Consider the following 14325-nt stretch of genomic DNA (forward strand, 5'->3'; position numbering starts at 1 on the left):
TTTGTAGGCAGTATAAGAGTCAGTAGACAGGAAAATACTGAAAATAAGTGGGAATGATGGGAGAGGGGCTGGGAGAGAAAAGGGGAGAGCCAGGGAGAGGCGAGCAATCTGTTGGAGGAAACAGGAGGAAACAAGGAATGGGATTCCTTGTGAAGGTAGAGGGGTGCCTTGGCAAGGAGTAGGGCTACCTCTTCATGTGAGTCAGGGACGAATAAAGCAGGAGATAGTGGCAGAAGGTAGCTGTGTAATGTGAGATGAGAAGGAGGGAAGGAGAGGGAGCTCCCAGTTAATGGCCTCAGTTTTTTTCTGTGAAATATGATGTTTTCAGCTAAGAGAGTGGAAGAAGGGGAAAACCAAGGGAGATTTGAGGAATGGTGAAAAGGTTTGGAAGAACACTGTGGAGAGTAGGATAGTGAGTTGATAAGGGAGATGTAGAAGGACTGATTGCCTAGCAGCAGTGAAAGAAGGACCAGTAGGGGTGCTGTGTAATATAAATTTGTAGTAGACCCAATCAGAATGGTTGTGTGATTTTTTTCCACCTTCATTCAGCAAGATGTGTTTAGGAGCAAAGGCAGAGATCAAAGCTGAACTTCGCAGGGCACAATCAGCAATACAAGAAGGGGGCAAGAGACTCAGGAGAAGAGTACAATATAGATTGAATTGTTTCACCAAGGAGTCAAGAGGGGGAAAAAAGGAGAGGGTGGCCAGTACAGAGGTGATGGCCTGGGAGAGAACTGAGGGGGGTCAAGGGATTGAAGGTCATAGTGTGGGTGAAGAATAGGGTTTTGTAAGGGAAAGCAGAGGGAGAGGTGAAAAGCCAATAGATTATGGTCAGATAAGGGGATTTCAGAGTTCTTGAACATAAAGGTGGAACATTTGTGGGTGATGGCAAAATCCAAGAGTGTGACCACCTTTCTGTATGGCTAAGGTAGAGTGAAGAATGGGAAGCAAGAAAGTTGAGAATCTGGGCATTTAGGGTGTTTAAGTGAGTGTCAGTATGTATGTTCAAGTATGAGGGCAGGAATTGGGGAGGAGATAGACTGTGAGCCATGTACGGAACTCATTGAGGAAGAAAAGATGGTACCCTGGAACTCTGTAGGTAATAGCTATTGGGATTTTGATTGGATGGAACATATGGATTATATAGACCTCAAAGGAGGAGAAAGTCAGTAATGGTGGTAGAGGGAGAACCTGGAAGTGGTAATAGGGAGTAAAGAATGTCCTATAACCCTGCCTTGGCCAGTGAGCTAAGAATAAGGGAAGGAAAGTGCAGCCAGTACTAGAAAGGGTAGCCAGGGAAGCTGTGTGTTCATGGGGCAGCCAGATGTTAGTGATTACCAGAAAATGGAAGAAGTAGAAGAAGATTTAAGATGAAAACAAGTTTGTTGCCTATGGAGCAAGCATTCCAGAGGGCACAGTGGAAAAGGTGGGTATCATTTGGTTGGAACTTTGGGGTGGGAGGATTGAGGGAGATGGAAGCACTTTAGAGGTCTTAGTTCAATCCCCTTAAAAGCCTTTGAGACCCAGAGATGAGAAGTAATGAAAGACATATAGGTTGTAGGTAGCAGAAATGGGACTTTCAACCAGGTCCAAAGGGACTGTTGCCCAAAGAAAACTATCTATTTTCACTAGTTGACACAAGACAAGTCTGATTCAACTCTGTATTTTTCTCTTCGGTGGTGATAGAAAAAGCAGATATGATACATCTGTTGGTTTGGAGTTAATGAGAAGAACCCCTTACAATGTTGGGTAGACCCCTTGTAGAGGAGGGAAGACCTGGACAAGAATGGCGTGGTATTGATAGGCATTGTTGGTCTGGGTTGATGATGATGATAACTGGCATTTCTGTAGTGCTTACATATATTATCTTATTTCATCTTCACATCAACCCTGTGAGCAAAGGCACTACGAATAGTATCGTCTTTGTTTTACAGTTGAGGAAACTGAGGCTGAGAAAGGTTAAATGACTTGCCTATGGTCACATAGTATCAGAGCCAGGAACAGCTTTTTATAATGCATTTCTTTTTTTATTTTATTTTATTAATTTATTTTGATTTATCAACCATCACTTCCTTCTCCCCTTCCTCCCCCCCACCCTCCCCAAGGTGGCACACAATCTGATACAGCCTTTACATTTACATACCCATTAAACATATTTTCACGTGAGTGAAGTTGTAAGTAAAAATTAAAACCAATAGGAGGAACCATCAGAAAGATGAAACAAAACTCAACAGAAGGTAAAAATAAGTGAGAGCGATTCCACTTCCATCTTTCTTTCTTTGGATGTGGACAGCATTTTCCACCCCGAGGCCTCTGGAGATGTCTTAGATCCTCGTAATGCTGAGAAGGGTTCAGTTTAACAATCTTAGTCATTGCATAACGTGGCTGCTATTGTATACAAAGTCCTCTTGGTTCTGCTCACTTCACTCAGCATCAGACCATATAAGTCTTTCCAGGTTCTTCTGAAGTCAGCCTGTTCATCATTTCTGATAGCACAAAAAGAGCCAGTATAAATATTTTTGTACATGTGGGTCCTTTTCCCATTTGTTTGATCTCTTTGGGATATAGCCCTAGAAGTGCTATTGCTGGATCAAAGGGTATGCACATTTTTGTAGCCCTTTGGGCATAGTTCCAAATTGCTCTCCAAAATGGTTGGATCATTTCACAACTCCACCAACAATGCATTAGTGTTCCAATTTTCCCACATCTTCTCCAACATTTATCATTTTCCTGTTTTGTCATGTTGGCCAATCTGATAGGTGTGATGTGGTACCTCAGAGTTGTTTTGATTTGCATTTCTCTAATCAATAAAGATTTAGAGCATTTTTTCATATGACTGTAGATGGCTTTAATTTCTTCATCTGAGAACTGTCTGTTCATATCCTTTGACCATTTATCAATTGGGGAATGGCTTGTGTTCTTATAAATTTGTCTTAATTCTCTATATATTTTAGAAATGAGGCCTTTATCAGAGAGACTGGTTGTAAAAATTCTTTCCCAATTTTCTACCTTCCTTCTAATCTTAGTTGCATTGGCTTTGTTTGTGCAAAAACTTTTCAATTTAATGTAATCAAAATTAACCATTTTGCTTTTCATAATGTTCTCTATCTCCTGTTTGGTCATGAATTCTTCTGTTCTCCATAGATCTGATAGGTAAACTATTCCTTGTTCTCCCAGTTTACTTATGGTATCAGCCTTTATATCTAAGTCATGAACCCATTTTGACTTTATTTTGGTATGTGGTGTGAGATTTGGTCTATGCCTAGTTTCTGCCATACTCTTTTCCAGTTTTCCCAGCAGTTTTTTTCAAAGAGTGGGTTCTTATCCCAGAAGCTGGGGTCTTTGGGTTTATCAAATAATAGATTACTATAGTCATTGACTACTGTGTCTTGCATATTTAACCTATTCCACTGATCCACCTCCCTATTTCTTAGCCAGTACCAAGCAGTTTTGATGATTGCTGCTTTATAATACAATTTAAGATCTGGAATTGCTAGGCCACCTTCCCCTGCATTTCTTTTCATTAGTTCCTTTGATATTCTGGACCTTTTATTTTTCCAAATGAATCTTGTTATTATTTTTTCTAACTCTATAAAATAATTTCTTGGTAGTTTGATTGTTATAGCACTGAATAAGTAAATTAGCTTAGGTAGGATTGTCATTTTTATTATATTAGCTCGGCCTACCCATGAGCAACTGATGTTTTTCCAGTTATTTAGATCTGATTTTATTTGTGTGAAGTGTTTTGTAATTGTGTTCATAGAGTTCCTGGGTTTGTTTCAGGAGGTAGACTCCTAAATATTTTATAATGTCTACAGTAAGTTTAAATGGGATTTCTCTTTCTATCTCTTGCTGTTGGGCTCTGTTGGTAATATATAGAAATGCTGATGATTTATGTGGGTTTATTTTATAGCCTGCAACTTTGCTAAAGTTGTTTATTATTTCAAGTAGTTTTTTACTTGATTCTCTAAGTATATCATCATGTCATCTGCAAAGAGTGATAGCTTTGTACAACGCATTTCTTGAATGCATCTTTGGGAGGTGTATATTCGTTAATGAGATCACATATCCATTGGAGTGTGTTGGAATAATTCATTTTAATTGTCAGACAACAAATATTCACAAGTTCACTATTATGCTAATGAAATGGGAGAGTTTGGAAACACCATGCATAATCCCTTCCCCCAAGAAGTTTATAATTTATTTGGTGAGACAAAATGAGTTTACTTGAAACTAAAACAAACAATATGAGACTATATAATTACAAGTTTTTCAATATTCCCTAGCAGTTGAAGCGGACCTTGAACTGAATCTTGCAGGTTGGGTAGAGTTTAGATAAAAAGAAGCGAGGAATTTCATGAAACATTTTTAGAACAGGAAAGGAACCTTAAAAACTATCTGGTCCCAACTCTTATATTATAATTGAGGAAATTGAGACTCACTGATAGGTTAAATAACTTGCTCAAGATTACATATCTAGTTGATATGAAACTGCATGATACAGTGGAAATAAAACCAAATTTGGAGTCAGGGGATCTGGGTAAAAAAAAATCTTAACTTTCTTTCTTATTTTATTAGCTGTGTGACTTTGGGAAAGTCATTTAACATCTCTGGGCCTCACTTTCCTCATCCAAAAAATGAGGTGTTTAAGTAGATGATTTTAGCTCTTCTGACTCCTACTCTAAAGCTCTTTCACATTTGTTTCTAATGATGAAAGTGGTATCTAATGAAGTCAGTATTAGAATTCGTAAGAACAAGGGCCATTACCCAATTGATAAATGGTCAAAAGATATGAACGTGTAGTTTTTATTTTTTGAATCATCAACAATCACTTCCATAAGCTTTTGAGTTTTAAATTTTTCTCCCCTTCCCTTCCCACTTCCCTCCCCCAGACGGTGCACAATCAGATATAGGTTATATATATTCATTACTATTAAACATATTTTCACTTGTAAGGAAGAATTAGAACTAATAGGAGGAACCACCAGAAGGAGGAAACAAAACACAACAGAAGAAAAAAAAATAGCAAATAATATGCTTTGATCTACATTCAAACTCCATAGTTCTTTCTTTGGATGTGGATAGCATTTTCCATCATGAGGCCTTTGGAGATGTCTTAGATCCTTGTATTGCTGAGAAGGGTTAAGTCTATCAATATTAGTCATCAAACAACATGGCTGTTACTGTGTACAACATTCTCCTGGTTCTGCTCACTTCACTCAGCATCAGTCCATACGAGTCTTTCTAGGTTTTTCTGGTAAGCTGATTCATCATTTCTATAGTATTCTATTACATTCATATACCACAACTTGTTCAACCATTCCCCAATTGATGGGCATCCTCTCAATTTCCAGTTATTTGCCACCACAAAAAGAGCTGCTATGAATGTTTTTGTACATGTGGGTCCTTCTCCCATTTGTTTGATCTCTTTGGGATATAGCCCTAGAAGTGCTATTGCTGGGTGAAAGGGTATGCACGTTTTTATAGCCCTTTGGGCATAGTTCCAAATTGTTCTCCAAAATGGTTGGATCATTTTACAACTCCACCAACAATGCATTAGTGTTCCAATGTTCCCACATCTTCTCCAGCATTTATAATTCTCTTGTTTTGTCATGTTAGCCAATCTGATAGGTGTGATGTGGTACCTTAGAGCCGTTTTGATTTGCATTTCTCTAATCAATAGTGATTTAGAACATGTTTCATATAACTAGAGAGGGAGGGGGGAAGGGGAGGGAGAATCTGCTTTTAGCAAAAAGATTCAGTTTTCAACTTATTAGCAACTGTCCTAGATAAATATGGTTCATTTTCATACCTTTTGGAGAGTCACATGTTTACTATTAACTAGAGTTGTAGTGAGAAACTAGCTAGGAGCTGCCATATTTCAGTTATCAAGGTGTACTTGTTTTATTTAATATGATTTTTTTCAATAACCTCTTCTGCTTGGGGGCATATGAGTTCTTCAGTTCCCAAAAGAACAAGTTGCTTTTCAGAAAGTAAAATACCTCGAATAAGTGTTGCATTGTTTGTCTTAATTTAGGGGGTCTTTATGGGCACTAAGGGAAGAAATTATGCAACAGAGCACACTGCTACTTTGATGTAGTTGTCTGCCTTGTCCATAAGATGTTGAACACTTAAAACTGTTGAGATAGAATTGATGCAGTCATTCATGGGTCTGAAAAATACAGTATGCAGTTGGTATACAGCAAATATTCCTTTTATCTTCTGATTTCTTGTTACAGTTTCATCTTAAATGATATACTTTTTTCTTCCATTAGTGAACATTGAATAAACACTCAATATGTGTTGATCAATGAGACACGAGTCCCTTTCCTCAAAGATCTTACACTCTGACAGGGGAGACAAGCTGTACATGTTTAAATACATACATAAATAAAATATGAAAAATGAAGACCAGGGAGTTTGGGGGAGAGAAGAGTGAACTAGTATCGGCTGAGATCAGTGTTACACAGGGCTTGCTTTGGTTGTTGCGTAGTGCCTCGTAAATAGCAGGCACTTCAGTGCTTATTGGTTGATTGACATTTTTACTTGCTAGGGCGGCAATACGATTACTGCCTCAGTGACGTTGTTGTTGTTCCTTCTTCAGTCTCAAAGAGGACCAGTGATATCACCTGGTGGTGTCTTGACTTGAGCCTGAATTGGATTTAAGTGAGGCAGAGCTGCACAAAGTCTCAGTCTCCTCCCGAATCATTGGAGTCCAGTGGCAAGACAAAAGTCGAGATGATTGGTGATGACCTAGGATCTGTCTCAGTGAAAACAAACAAACAAAAAAAAGTCTGGAAGGAAGACCCAGAAAACCTGGGTATTTTAACTCTAGTTGTGCCTCTAACTAGCATTGTGATCTCGACTATGTCATTTCATTTCTCTGGGTCTCTAGTTTCTCCGTCTGTAAAATAAGTATAAGCCTAGATTGTCTCTAATGCCCTTTTCAAGCCTAAAATTTCTATGATTCTATAATATTAGCATTAATGATCCCAGACCAGGAATCTGAAACCTATATCTCTTGGTGTCCTACTCAGGAGTTCTGAAAGGTTGTTTTGCATGGTCTTATGACTTAGTTGTAAAATAGATATTGAAATTTTTTGTTTAAATATCTCCCATCTAAAAATAGTTGCGTACATATTATGATCTCAAGATACTGTGAAGACCATGATGCTGATATCCTCGATTAGACTAGTTCCCTGTAAGTGTTCTGCATTTTGGTTCAGTAGAAAATGACCTTTCCTTAAGTATTTCTTTCCTAGATGTATTTTTATGTTCTAAAGATCAGTACTTAATCCCTTTTGAAAAATTCCTGGGTCTTGTTGATTTTATATAATCTTTTATATCCATTGCTGTTTCCCCCTTTTTAAAAAAAAGATTTTTCTGTGTAAAGAAAGAAATAGCCTTCATAAATTTTTAGTTATGTTCAGAGCAAGATGATGACCAAGCGAGGGACGAGACTTGGGAAACTGACATATTGTTAACAGATAATGGACCTACTCGACTCTTATGTTGCTTCCCTCTTGTCCAATGAAATTAGTCTTCAAATGTGAAAGCTAGCATTGACCAGAGGAAATTGAAGCCCAATATAAAGACAGTAGTACGTAGATGCTTTAAATCAATTCAAGTCACCAGAGCCAGACAAATTACTGTGTATTGAAAAAACCTGCAGAAGTGATTGAAGAATTGCTGATTTCTTTGAGAAATTATGGATGAAGAACAATAAAGATGCAAGTTGACTAGGGTTAGGCAGGTGTTTTGATTTTTTTTAAGTGGTAAAAAATGAATTTCAGAAACTATAGACAAATAAGCTGGAATTTTCCTTGAAAACAAAGGTCTGAGTCTTAACATTCCTTTTCTGTGTATCCCAAGCAGTTAATAGTATTCGGTCAAACTTTGTTGAATGGAGTGAATAAATGAATGAATTCAGTCTTGTGTCATAGAATTACGGTTGTTAGATTCAAAGATGGTTTTCTGAACCACCACTCTATTTTATCCATATTCTACTCTGTTTTTGGCTGGTCTTCTATTAGGCATATTTGCTTTCCAAGAATAATTTATTCTTGATTTATAGTATGCCTGAGATAGGCAGGAAACTCTTTTGGTACATAAGTTCTTGTCACACAAATGCCTTGTGATTATAAAATGATTGGATAACTTGAAAAATTTATGAGTTTATCCTTCCAGGGTTTAAAGACCTTGCCCCTGAATATGTTGAGAAGAAGAGAACTTGTTAACATTTTTCCCCCCAAGCAAATCTATCAGGTAATTAACAGTGTGCTTCCTGTAGGTCTTTGCTTGAATGTTAAATTATTTTCTCTTGTTTCTTTGCCTCCTAAGAAAATGAGGATCCAAACCACAGAACCAGTGATATTGCTTCCCCAGTGATGACTGCCTCTGATCAGGAACCTTCATCCTCACCTCGCAGGTAGGAAGAGCAGCTCTTTGAAATAAACAGACCCCGGAACTTCTATGGATCTTTTCTTGTTGCCTTAGGACTCAAAGTGAGGAGGAAAGTAGCAGCCCTCAGGAAGAGACAAGTAAAAATAAGGAGAGTAGGTGCCGTTTTGTCCTACTTAGTTCATCTGTCCTGAATTTTGTTTTATAGGTTCTGATACCTATTTTTAAGCTGCTAGTTTTCTCATTAAACTTTATTACAGAAATCAGATTCACTGAGATGTTTTAAGCATAATTTCTTGGTCAGATGAGAGGCAGCCTGTTGTGATGGAGAGAGTGCTAGACTCGGGTTAGTAATACTTGGGTTCCAATCCCATCTTAGATACACATTAGCTTTGTGACTGTGGGCAAGTCACCTGATTTTTCTGAGTCTCAGTTTACTTGTCTATAATATGGGACAACAATAAGCCCCTATTATATAGGGTTGCTGAGAGAAGCAAATGAGATTAAGTTTATGATCATTAACAAATATTTGTTAAAATATTTACTGTGTACCCGACACTACAAAGTCAAACAAAACAGACCTTACCCTCAAGGAGCTTACATTCTACCAGGGGAAAGGATAAATATGCAAAATAGATACACAGTAAACACAAGTAAACATAAAGGTAATTGGAGTGAGGGGTGGAGTATAGTAATTGTTTGGGGGAGAGTGTTGATCAGGAAAGACCGTATGAGAGAAATGGCATTTAGACAGAGCTTTGAAGGGAGCTAAGAATACTGAAAGGAGGAAATTACCATCCAGGCCCAGGAACTAGCCTGTACCTTTAAAGGCACAGAGATAGAAAAAGGGATATATGGTGTCTTTGGAACAGCAAATAGGTCAGTGTGGCCAGAAAGTAAAGTGCATAAAGAGAAGTTACCTAGAAAGATAGGCTTAAGCCAGACCATGAAGAGCTTTGAAAAATACAAATGTCAGCCACCATTGTTTTCAGACATATATAAAATAAAGGACTCAAAATATATTTATATAAAAATGTTTGGAGGTTTTCCATTTTTGAATAGGCGGTCTGTGTTTGTATTGTAATCTCCCTGCCCATCATCTGAAGATATGAGTGGGGAAGGCTCAGAAAGACAGTGACTTAACCACAGACTGTCCTCTGATTACTCTTCATGTTCAATCATTTGATTTGTGTCCTGCTCTTCATGACCCCATTTAGGGTTTGGTGATATCTGTAAGATAGATTGATACCTGCAAGTGCTATGTAAATGTAAACTATTATAATATATCTCATATAGTATACATTTATATCTCACGTATTATATATATATCTCATAATATATATCTCATCTTCACAACTCTGTGATTTAGGGTAGTGCAAGTTTGTTATCCCTGTTTCACTGTTGTCAGAACTGAGGTGTTAGAGGTGAAATGACTCGCCCAGGGTGACACAGCTAAGTTTAGAAGGGACACAATTTAAAGGTCCATTTTCTGAATCCAAGTCCAGTCTTCTTTTCACACAGCCAAGTCATATAAATGGGTTGTGGGATTCCCCCCCCCCCCCATACCTATACGTAATTTCTTCTCTTTCTATCATTCTCTAAGGGAAAAGTCCTTTCTTTTCCAGAATTCAAAATGCTAGTTACAAAGAGCAAGGTGACAATATAATGAATACTAGAGTACTGGACCTGGAGGCAGGAAGACCTAAGTTCAAATCCAGCCCCTTATTGCTTTGGGACCCTGGGGCAAGTCACTTGACCTCTGTGCCTTGGTTTCCTCATTTGTAAAATTGAGATAATATTAGCACCTATCTCCCAGAGTTGTTGTGAAGATAAAAAAAGATAATATTTGTAAGTGCTTTGCAAAATCTTAAAAGCACTGTATAAATACTATCTATTATTCTGGAAGACTTTGTTCAGTTTTTAAGGTTTTTAGGTTATTGAATATAACAAACACTTTAGAAGAAACAGCCTCCTAAAGACTCTTGGGAATTTTATTAAGTAATAGCTCATATTTCTTTACTGTCTTACAGTGTACAAAGAACTTTCTTAACAACCCAGTTAGTCAAATAGTTCAAGTCTTATCTCAATTTTATAGTGCCCTTTCTGCTACCCTAGTTACAGAATGGGAACAGCTATCAGTTTTCTTAATTCTCTTTCCCTGTTCCTTACTCTGCTCCATATTCATAGAATCATAGGATTTAGAGCTGGGAGATAATACAATTTAATACAATCCCCTCATTTTATGTATTTTCAGCACATGTTGATTTGAAGGAGCTGCTATCACAAAAGAGCTTTTTTCCTTTTAATATTAAATACACTTATCTTAGGAGAGGAAGAAGAGCAGTCTTAGGCAAGATGACATTTAGGTGTGTTTTTTAAAATCCAGCACATGGTAGAGGCCAAGTTTAGTAATTATTTTATACCTCTGTCAAAAATGATACAGTTTTTTATCCCCCTGCCATCTCTAGTAAGACAGATTGAATGCTTTTCTCATCCTACCACCAAACACACTTTTCTCGTCTCACCTTTTCCAGGTCTGGGGAGAGCAAAGAACTCGAAATAGGTCTTTTCTCTTAACTGTGGTTTATCATATGCATTGAGTAATTTGCAATTTAATTTACTTCCAACCCCCCACCCCCAAGTTCTTCACAGAATAAAAGGCTGTCATGAATAGTAATGAAATGCAGCTGTTTCATGTGGTATGTAATAGATCTTTTTGGTAAGGAAACTATCTACGGAAAGGCAGCTAGATGGCAGGGTGCTGGGCCTGGAGTCGGTAAGACTCATCTGTCCTCAAACACTTACTAGCTGTGTGACCCTGGGCAAGTCACTTAACCCTGTTTGCCTCAGTTTCTCATCTGTACAAAATGAGCTGGAGAAGGAAATGGCAAACTACTCCAGTGTCTTTGCCAAGAAAACCCCAAATGGGGGCACAAAGAGTCAGACACAACTGAACAACAGCAACAGCATGGAAAGGAAGGTACTAAAGGCAAAGAAAAGACTCCATTTTAGGAACAGTATTCAGTGAGTTCAGGCAAATGACCTGAAATAATTAATTAGAAATTGAAGTTGTTTAGCCTGGAGAAGAGAAGATTTGGGGCAGGGGGGGGGAGTTTGGATAGCCTTCTTCTGGTACTGGAAGAGCTATCCAGAAACTATGGGTAGACGTTGCAGAGAGGGAGATTCAGGTTTGATACAAGAAAATCCTTCTACTCTGACAATTAGATCTATCCAGAACATGGTATGGGCTCTCCCAGGAGGTTATCTCTCATTAGGGCATCTTAAAAGAAAAACTGAGTGACTATGTGTTGGGGATGTGCTATAGAAGGATTCTTGTTCAGGTATGGAGTGGGCCAGATGACTTCTGAGGTGCTTTCCAACCCTAGGTTTCTGTGGTTGATAGATCATTATTATTGGTCTTTTTTCTCAAATATGATTAACATGCCCAGAGGAAAAAAATATCCAGTTTCATGTGTTATATTAAAGGAGGAGCAACACAGTAACCCCATAGATCATATCTACTGATTTTTTTTTAAATGCTGTAAACCCTAATGCATGCTTATAACCAGCTAAAGAAAAGGTAGTGAGGGCACACTGTAATAAGTATTGGACATATAGTCAGGGAACCAGGGTACAAATGCCAACTCTTCCACATGTTACCTGGGTGAGCTTGAGTAAGTTACTTGACTTCCCTGGGTCTCGGTTTCCTAATCTGTGAAATGAGGGGGTTGAACTAGATGAACTTTCCAGCTCTAAGACTATGATTCCGTGATGACTATGTATGTCCATGTTTCTCAGAAGTAGTCCTATACGAACTAACTCATTCACTCTGGGATAGATTGAAATCCTCCTCCAGTGCCATCTAGTGACATGGAGATGCCCTTGGCAAGTTGTTAAAGGTTATGCCATTGGTGTATGCAAACGTTGGCAAATTCTACCAGTTGGAAAAGAGTTGGCATTTGTACCCTGGTTCCCTGACTATATGTCCAATACTTATTACAATGTGCCCTCACTATCTTTTCTTTAGCTGGTTATAAGCATTCATTAGGGTTTACAGCATTTAAAAAAAGTCAGTAGATATGATCTATGGGGTTACTGTGTTGCTCCTCCTTTAATATAACACATGAAACTGGATATTTTTTTCATCTGGGCATGTTAATCGTATTTGAGAAAAAAGAACAATAATAATGATCTATCAACCACAGAAACCTAGGGTTGGAAAGGGCCAGTGATAATGGTGTGGTGATGGTATGTATGTCATTCAGAGAACAGCCTATTTAACTTTGGAGAAGTTATTCACCAGCTTGGTCTCAAGGTGGTGAATTTTTCAGCCACAGCAATTCTCGAAGACAGTCTACCAAGTAGGCAAGGGGTTGTGACTGTATCAGTGGAGGGAATATCCAGAGCAGTAAAATAATAGATCCTGGAAATATTTAAACATAAAACTGAATATTCCCCTTTCTAGGTATTTGAGGGAAATAATCAATAAACTGAGGGACTTATCCCATTTTGTATTTTTAACAAACTGACTCCAAAATGTAGGTATTTCCCCAATATGATTTAAGAGGCATCATATATTTTTTGTGGTCATTTGATTATTTTATGGTAAAAAGAAATAATAAAGACTTTGCCCCTTGAGTACAAATAGATTTGTTTGTTAATCAGTTTAAATGACTTTTGTTTTAGTAATGGCTGTTCTGATTTGAGTTAGGTGCCTTCTCTGACTCTCCATGTCATTTGTGTAAAGTGAAACAACTTAGATTCCTCCTTTTCTTTCTTGTTTATCATCTGTAGAGGTGATTGGCATGGATCCTAGGAGACAGGTACTTTGCCCTCTTCAGCCTCTGAGCCCTAGTTTTCAAAACTTTCTAGTCAGCCAAAGTTTAGTGATTGGTCAGCTACAGTGCTGCAAACGTAAGGATACCCTAGGCAGCAGAACCGAGTGCTGAGAGGGGAATTCTTTAGATGCCGACTTCTTCAAAAAGTTGCTCCAAAGTGCATGTTTCTCCAGAGAGCCCTTGAATTCATGTGTTATCTTCTTCTGAGAGGCCACAGATTGTATCTTCTGTGACTGAGGATGTAGCAGAAAATCCTGGAAAAGGTGATGGTGCTTTGGAGGAGCAGGCATTGATGGGTCAGGAATCACTGTCAGGAGACCAGCTTCTTAAAGAGGTAAGGAGCATATATTCTCATGTCTTAAAGGGGAGAATTTATGATACCACAGTCTAGGAATTATCCTCTTAAGTTTTGTCTGGTTTTATAACTTGAGAATTAAAAGTAGAAACAGAAATTATGGACTAAGAAGGCTAATTTTTCATATCTGTATTTCTAGCTCATCTCACAGAATTCCATCTCTCTGTTCCAACACATTACATGCTTCAATAATGAATGAATTGAATAAGATTATGATACCATGTTCCCTAAAACTGCCTTAATATCAGATTAATTCATTAATAATCAGATAGAAGTATAGAATCATAGCCCTTTTGAGTGAAAAAGAGAACTTTAGAAGTCCTCTAGTTGTACCCCTTCATTTTATGGGTGAGGAAATTAAAGCACAGAGATGAAAAGTAACCTTACAGCTCCATAGGTGGTACATAATGGAACCAACACCCAAAACCAGTTCTTCTGACTCCAAATTCTATGTTCTTTCTATTCCACTATGATGTCTTTATCACTGGGTTGTGTTTTTTTGTCTTTCCCTTCCCCACTTAAAAAAAAAATGTACATCTCCTTAAAGTTTCTGGTTAAGATTTCAGGGGAATGATACTAGTAGCAGAACTCCTCATTCTGTTAGGGTTAGAAGAAGTATTAAAGAGACAAATAAAAAAATATTCCTTTGGGAGAAGAGAAGGCTCATTTTGAACACCACCTCAAGGGGTCTGGCTTACACATACACACAGGGACAGTTGGAACAATTTATCA

General features: G+C 37.9%; 1 protein-coding gene across 1 annotated transcript in view; it reads left to right on the forward strand.

Annotated features, from left to right (window-relative positions):
- The window catches only part of TMED8 (transmembrane p24 trafficking protein family member 8), a 35066-nt gene that overhangs the window by 3702 nt on the left and 17039 nt on the right, over window positions 1-14325 (forward strand). Inside the window, exons 2-3 of the mRNA XM_020986178.2 lie at window positions 8341-8428; window positions 13449-13572. Coding sequence (XP_020841837.1) covers window positions 8341-8428; window positions 13449-13572 — 212 coding nt within the window. The remainder of the gene's footprint in view (window positions 1-8340; window positions 8429-13448; window positions 13573-14325) is intronic.

Source organism: Phascolarctos cinereus, unplaced genomic scaffold (genome assembly GCF_003287225.1).
Source record: "Phascolarctos cinereus isolate Bilbo 61053 unplaced genomic scaffold, phaCin_HiC Scaffold_3;HRSCAF=262, whole genome shotgun sequence".
Lineage (NCBI taxonomy): Eukaryota > Metazoa > Chordata > Mammalia > Diprotodontia > Phascolarctidae > Phascolarctos > Phascolarctos cinereus.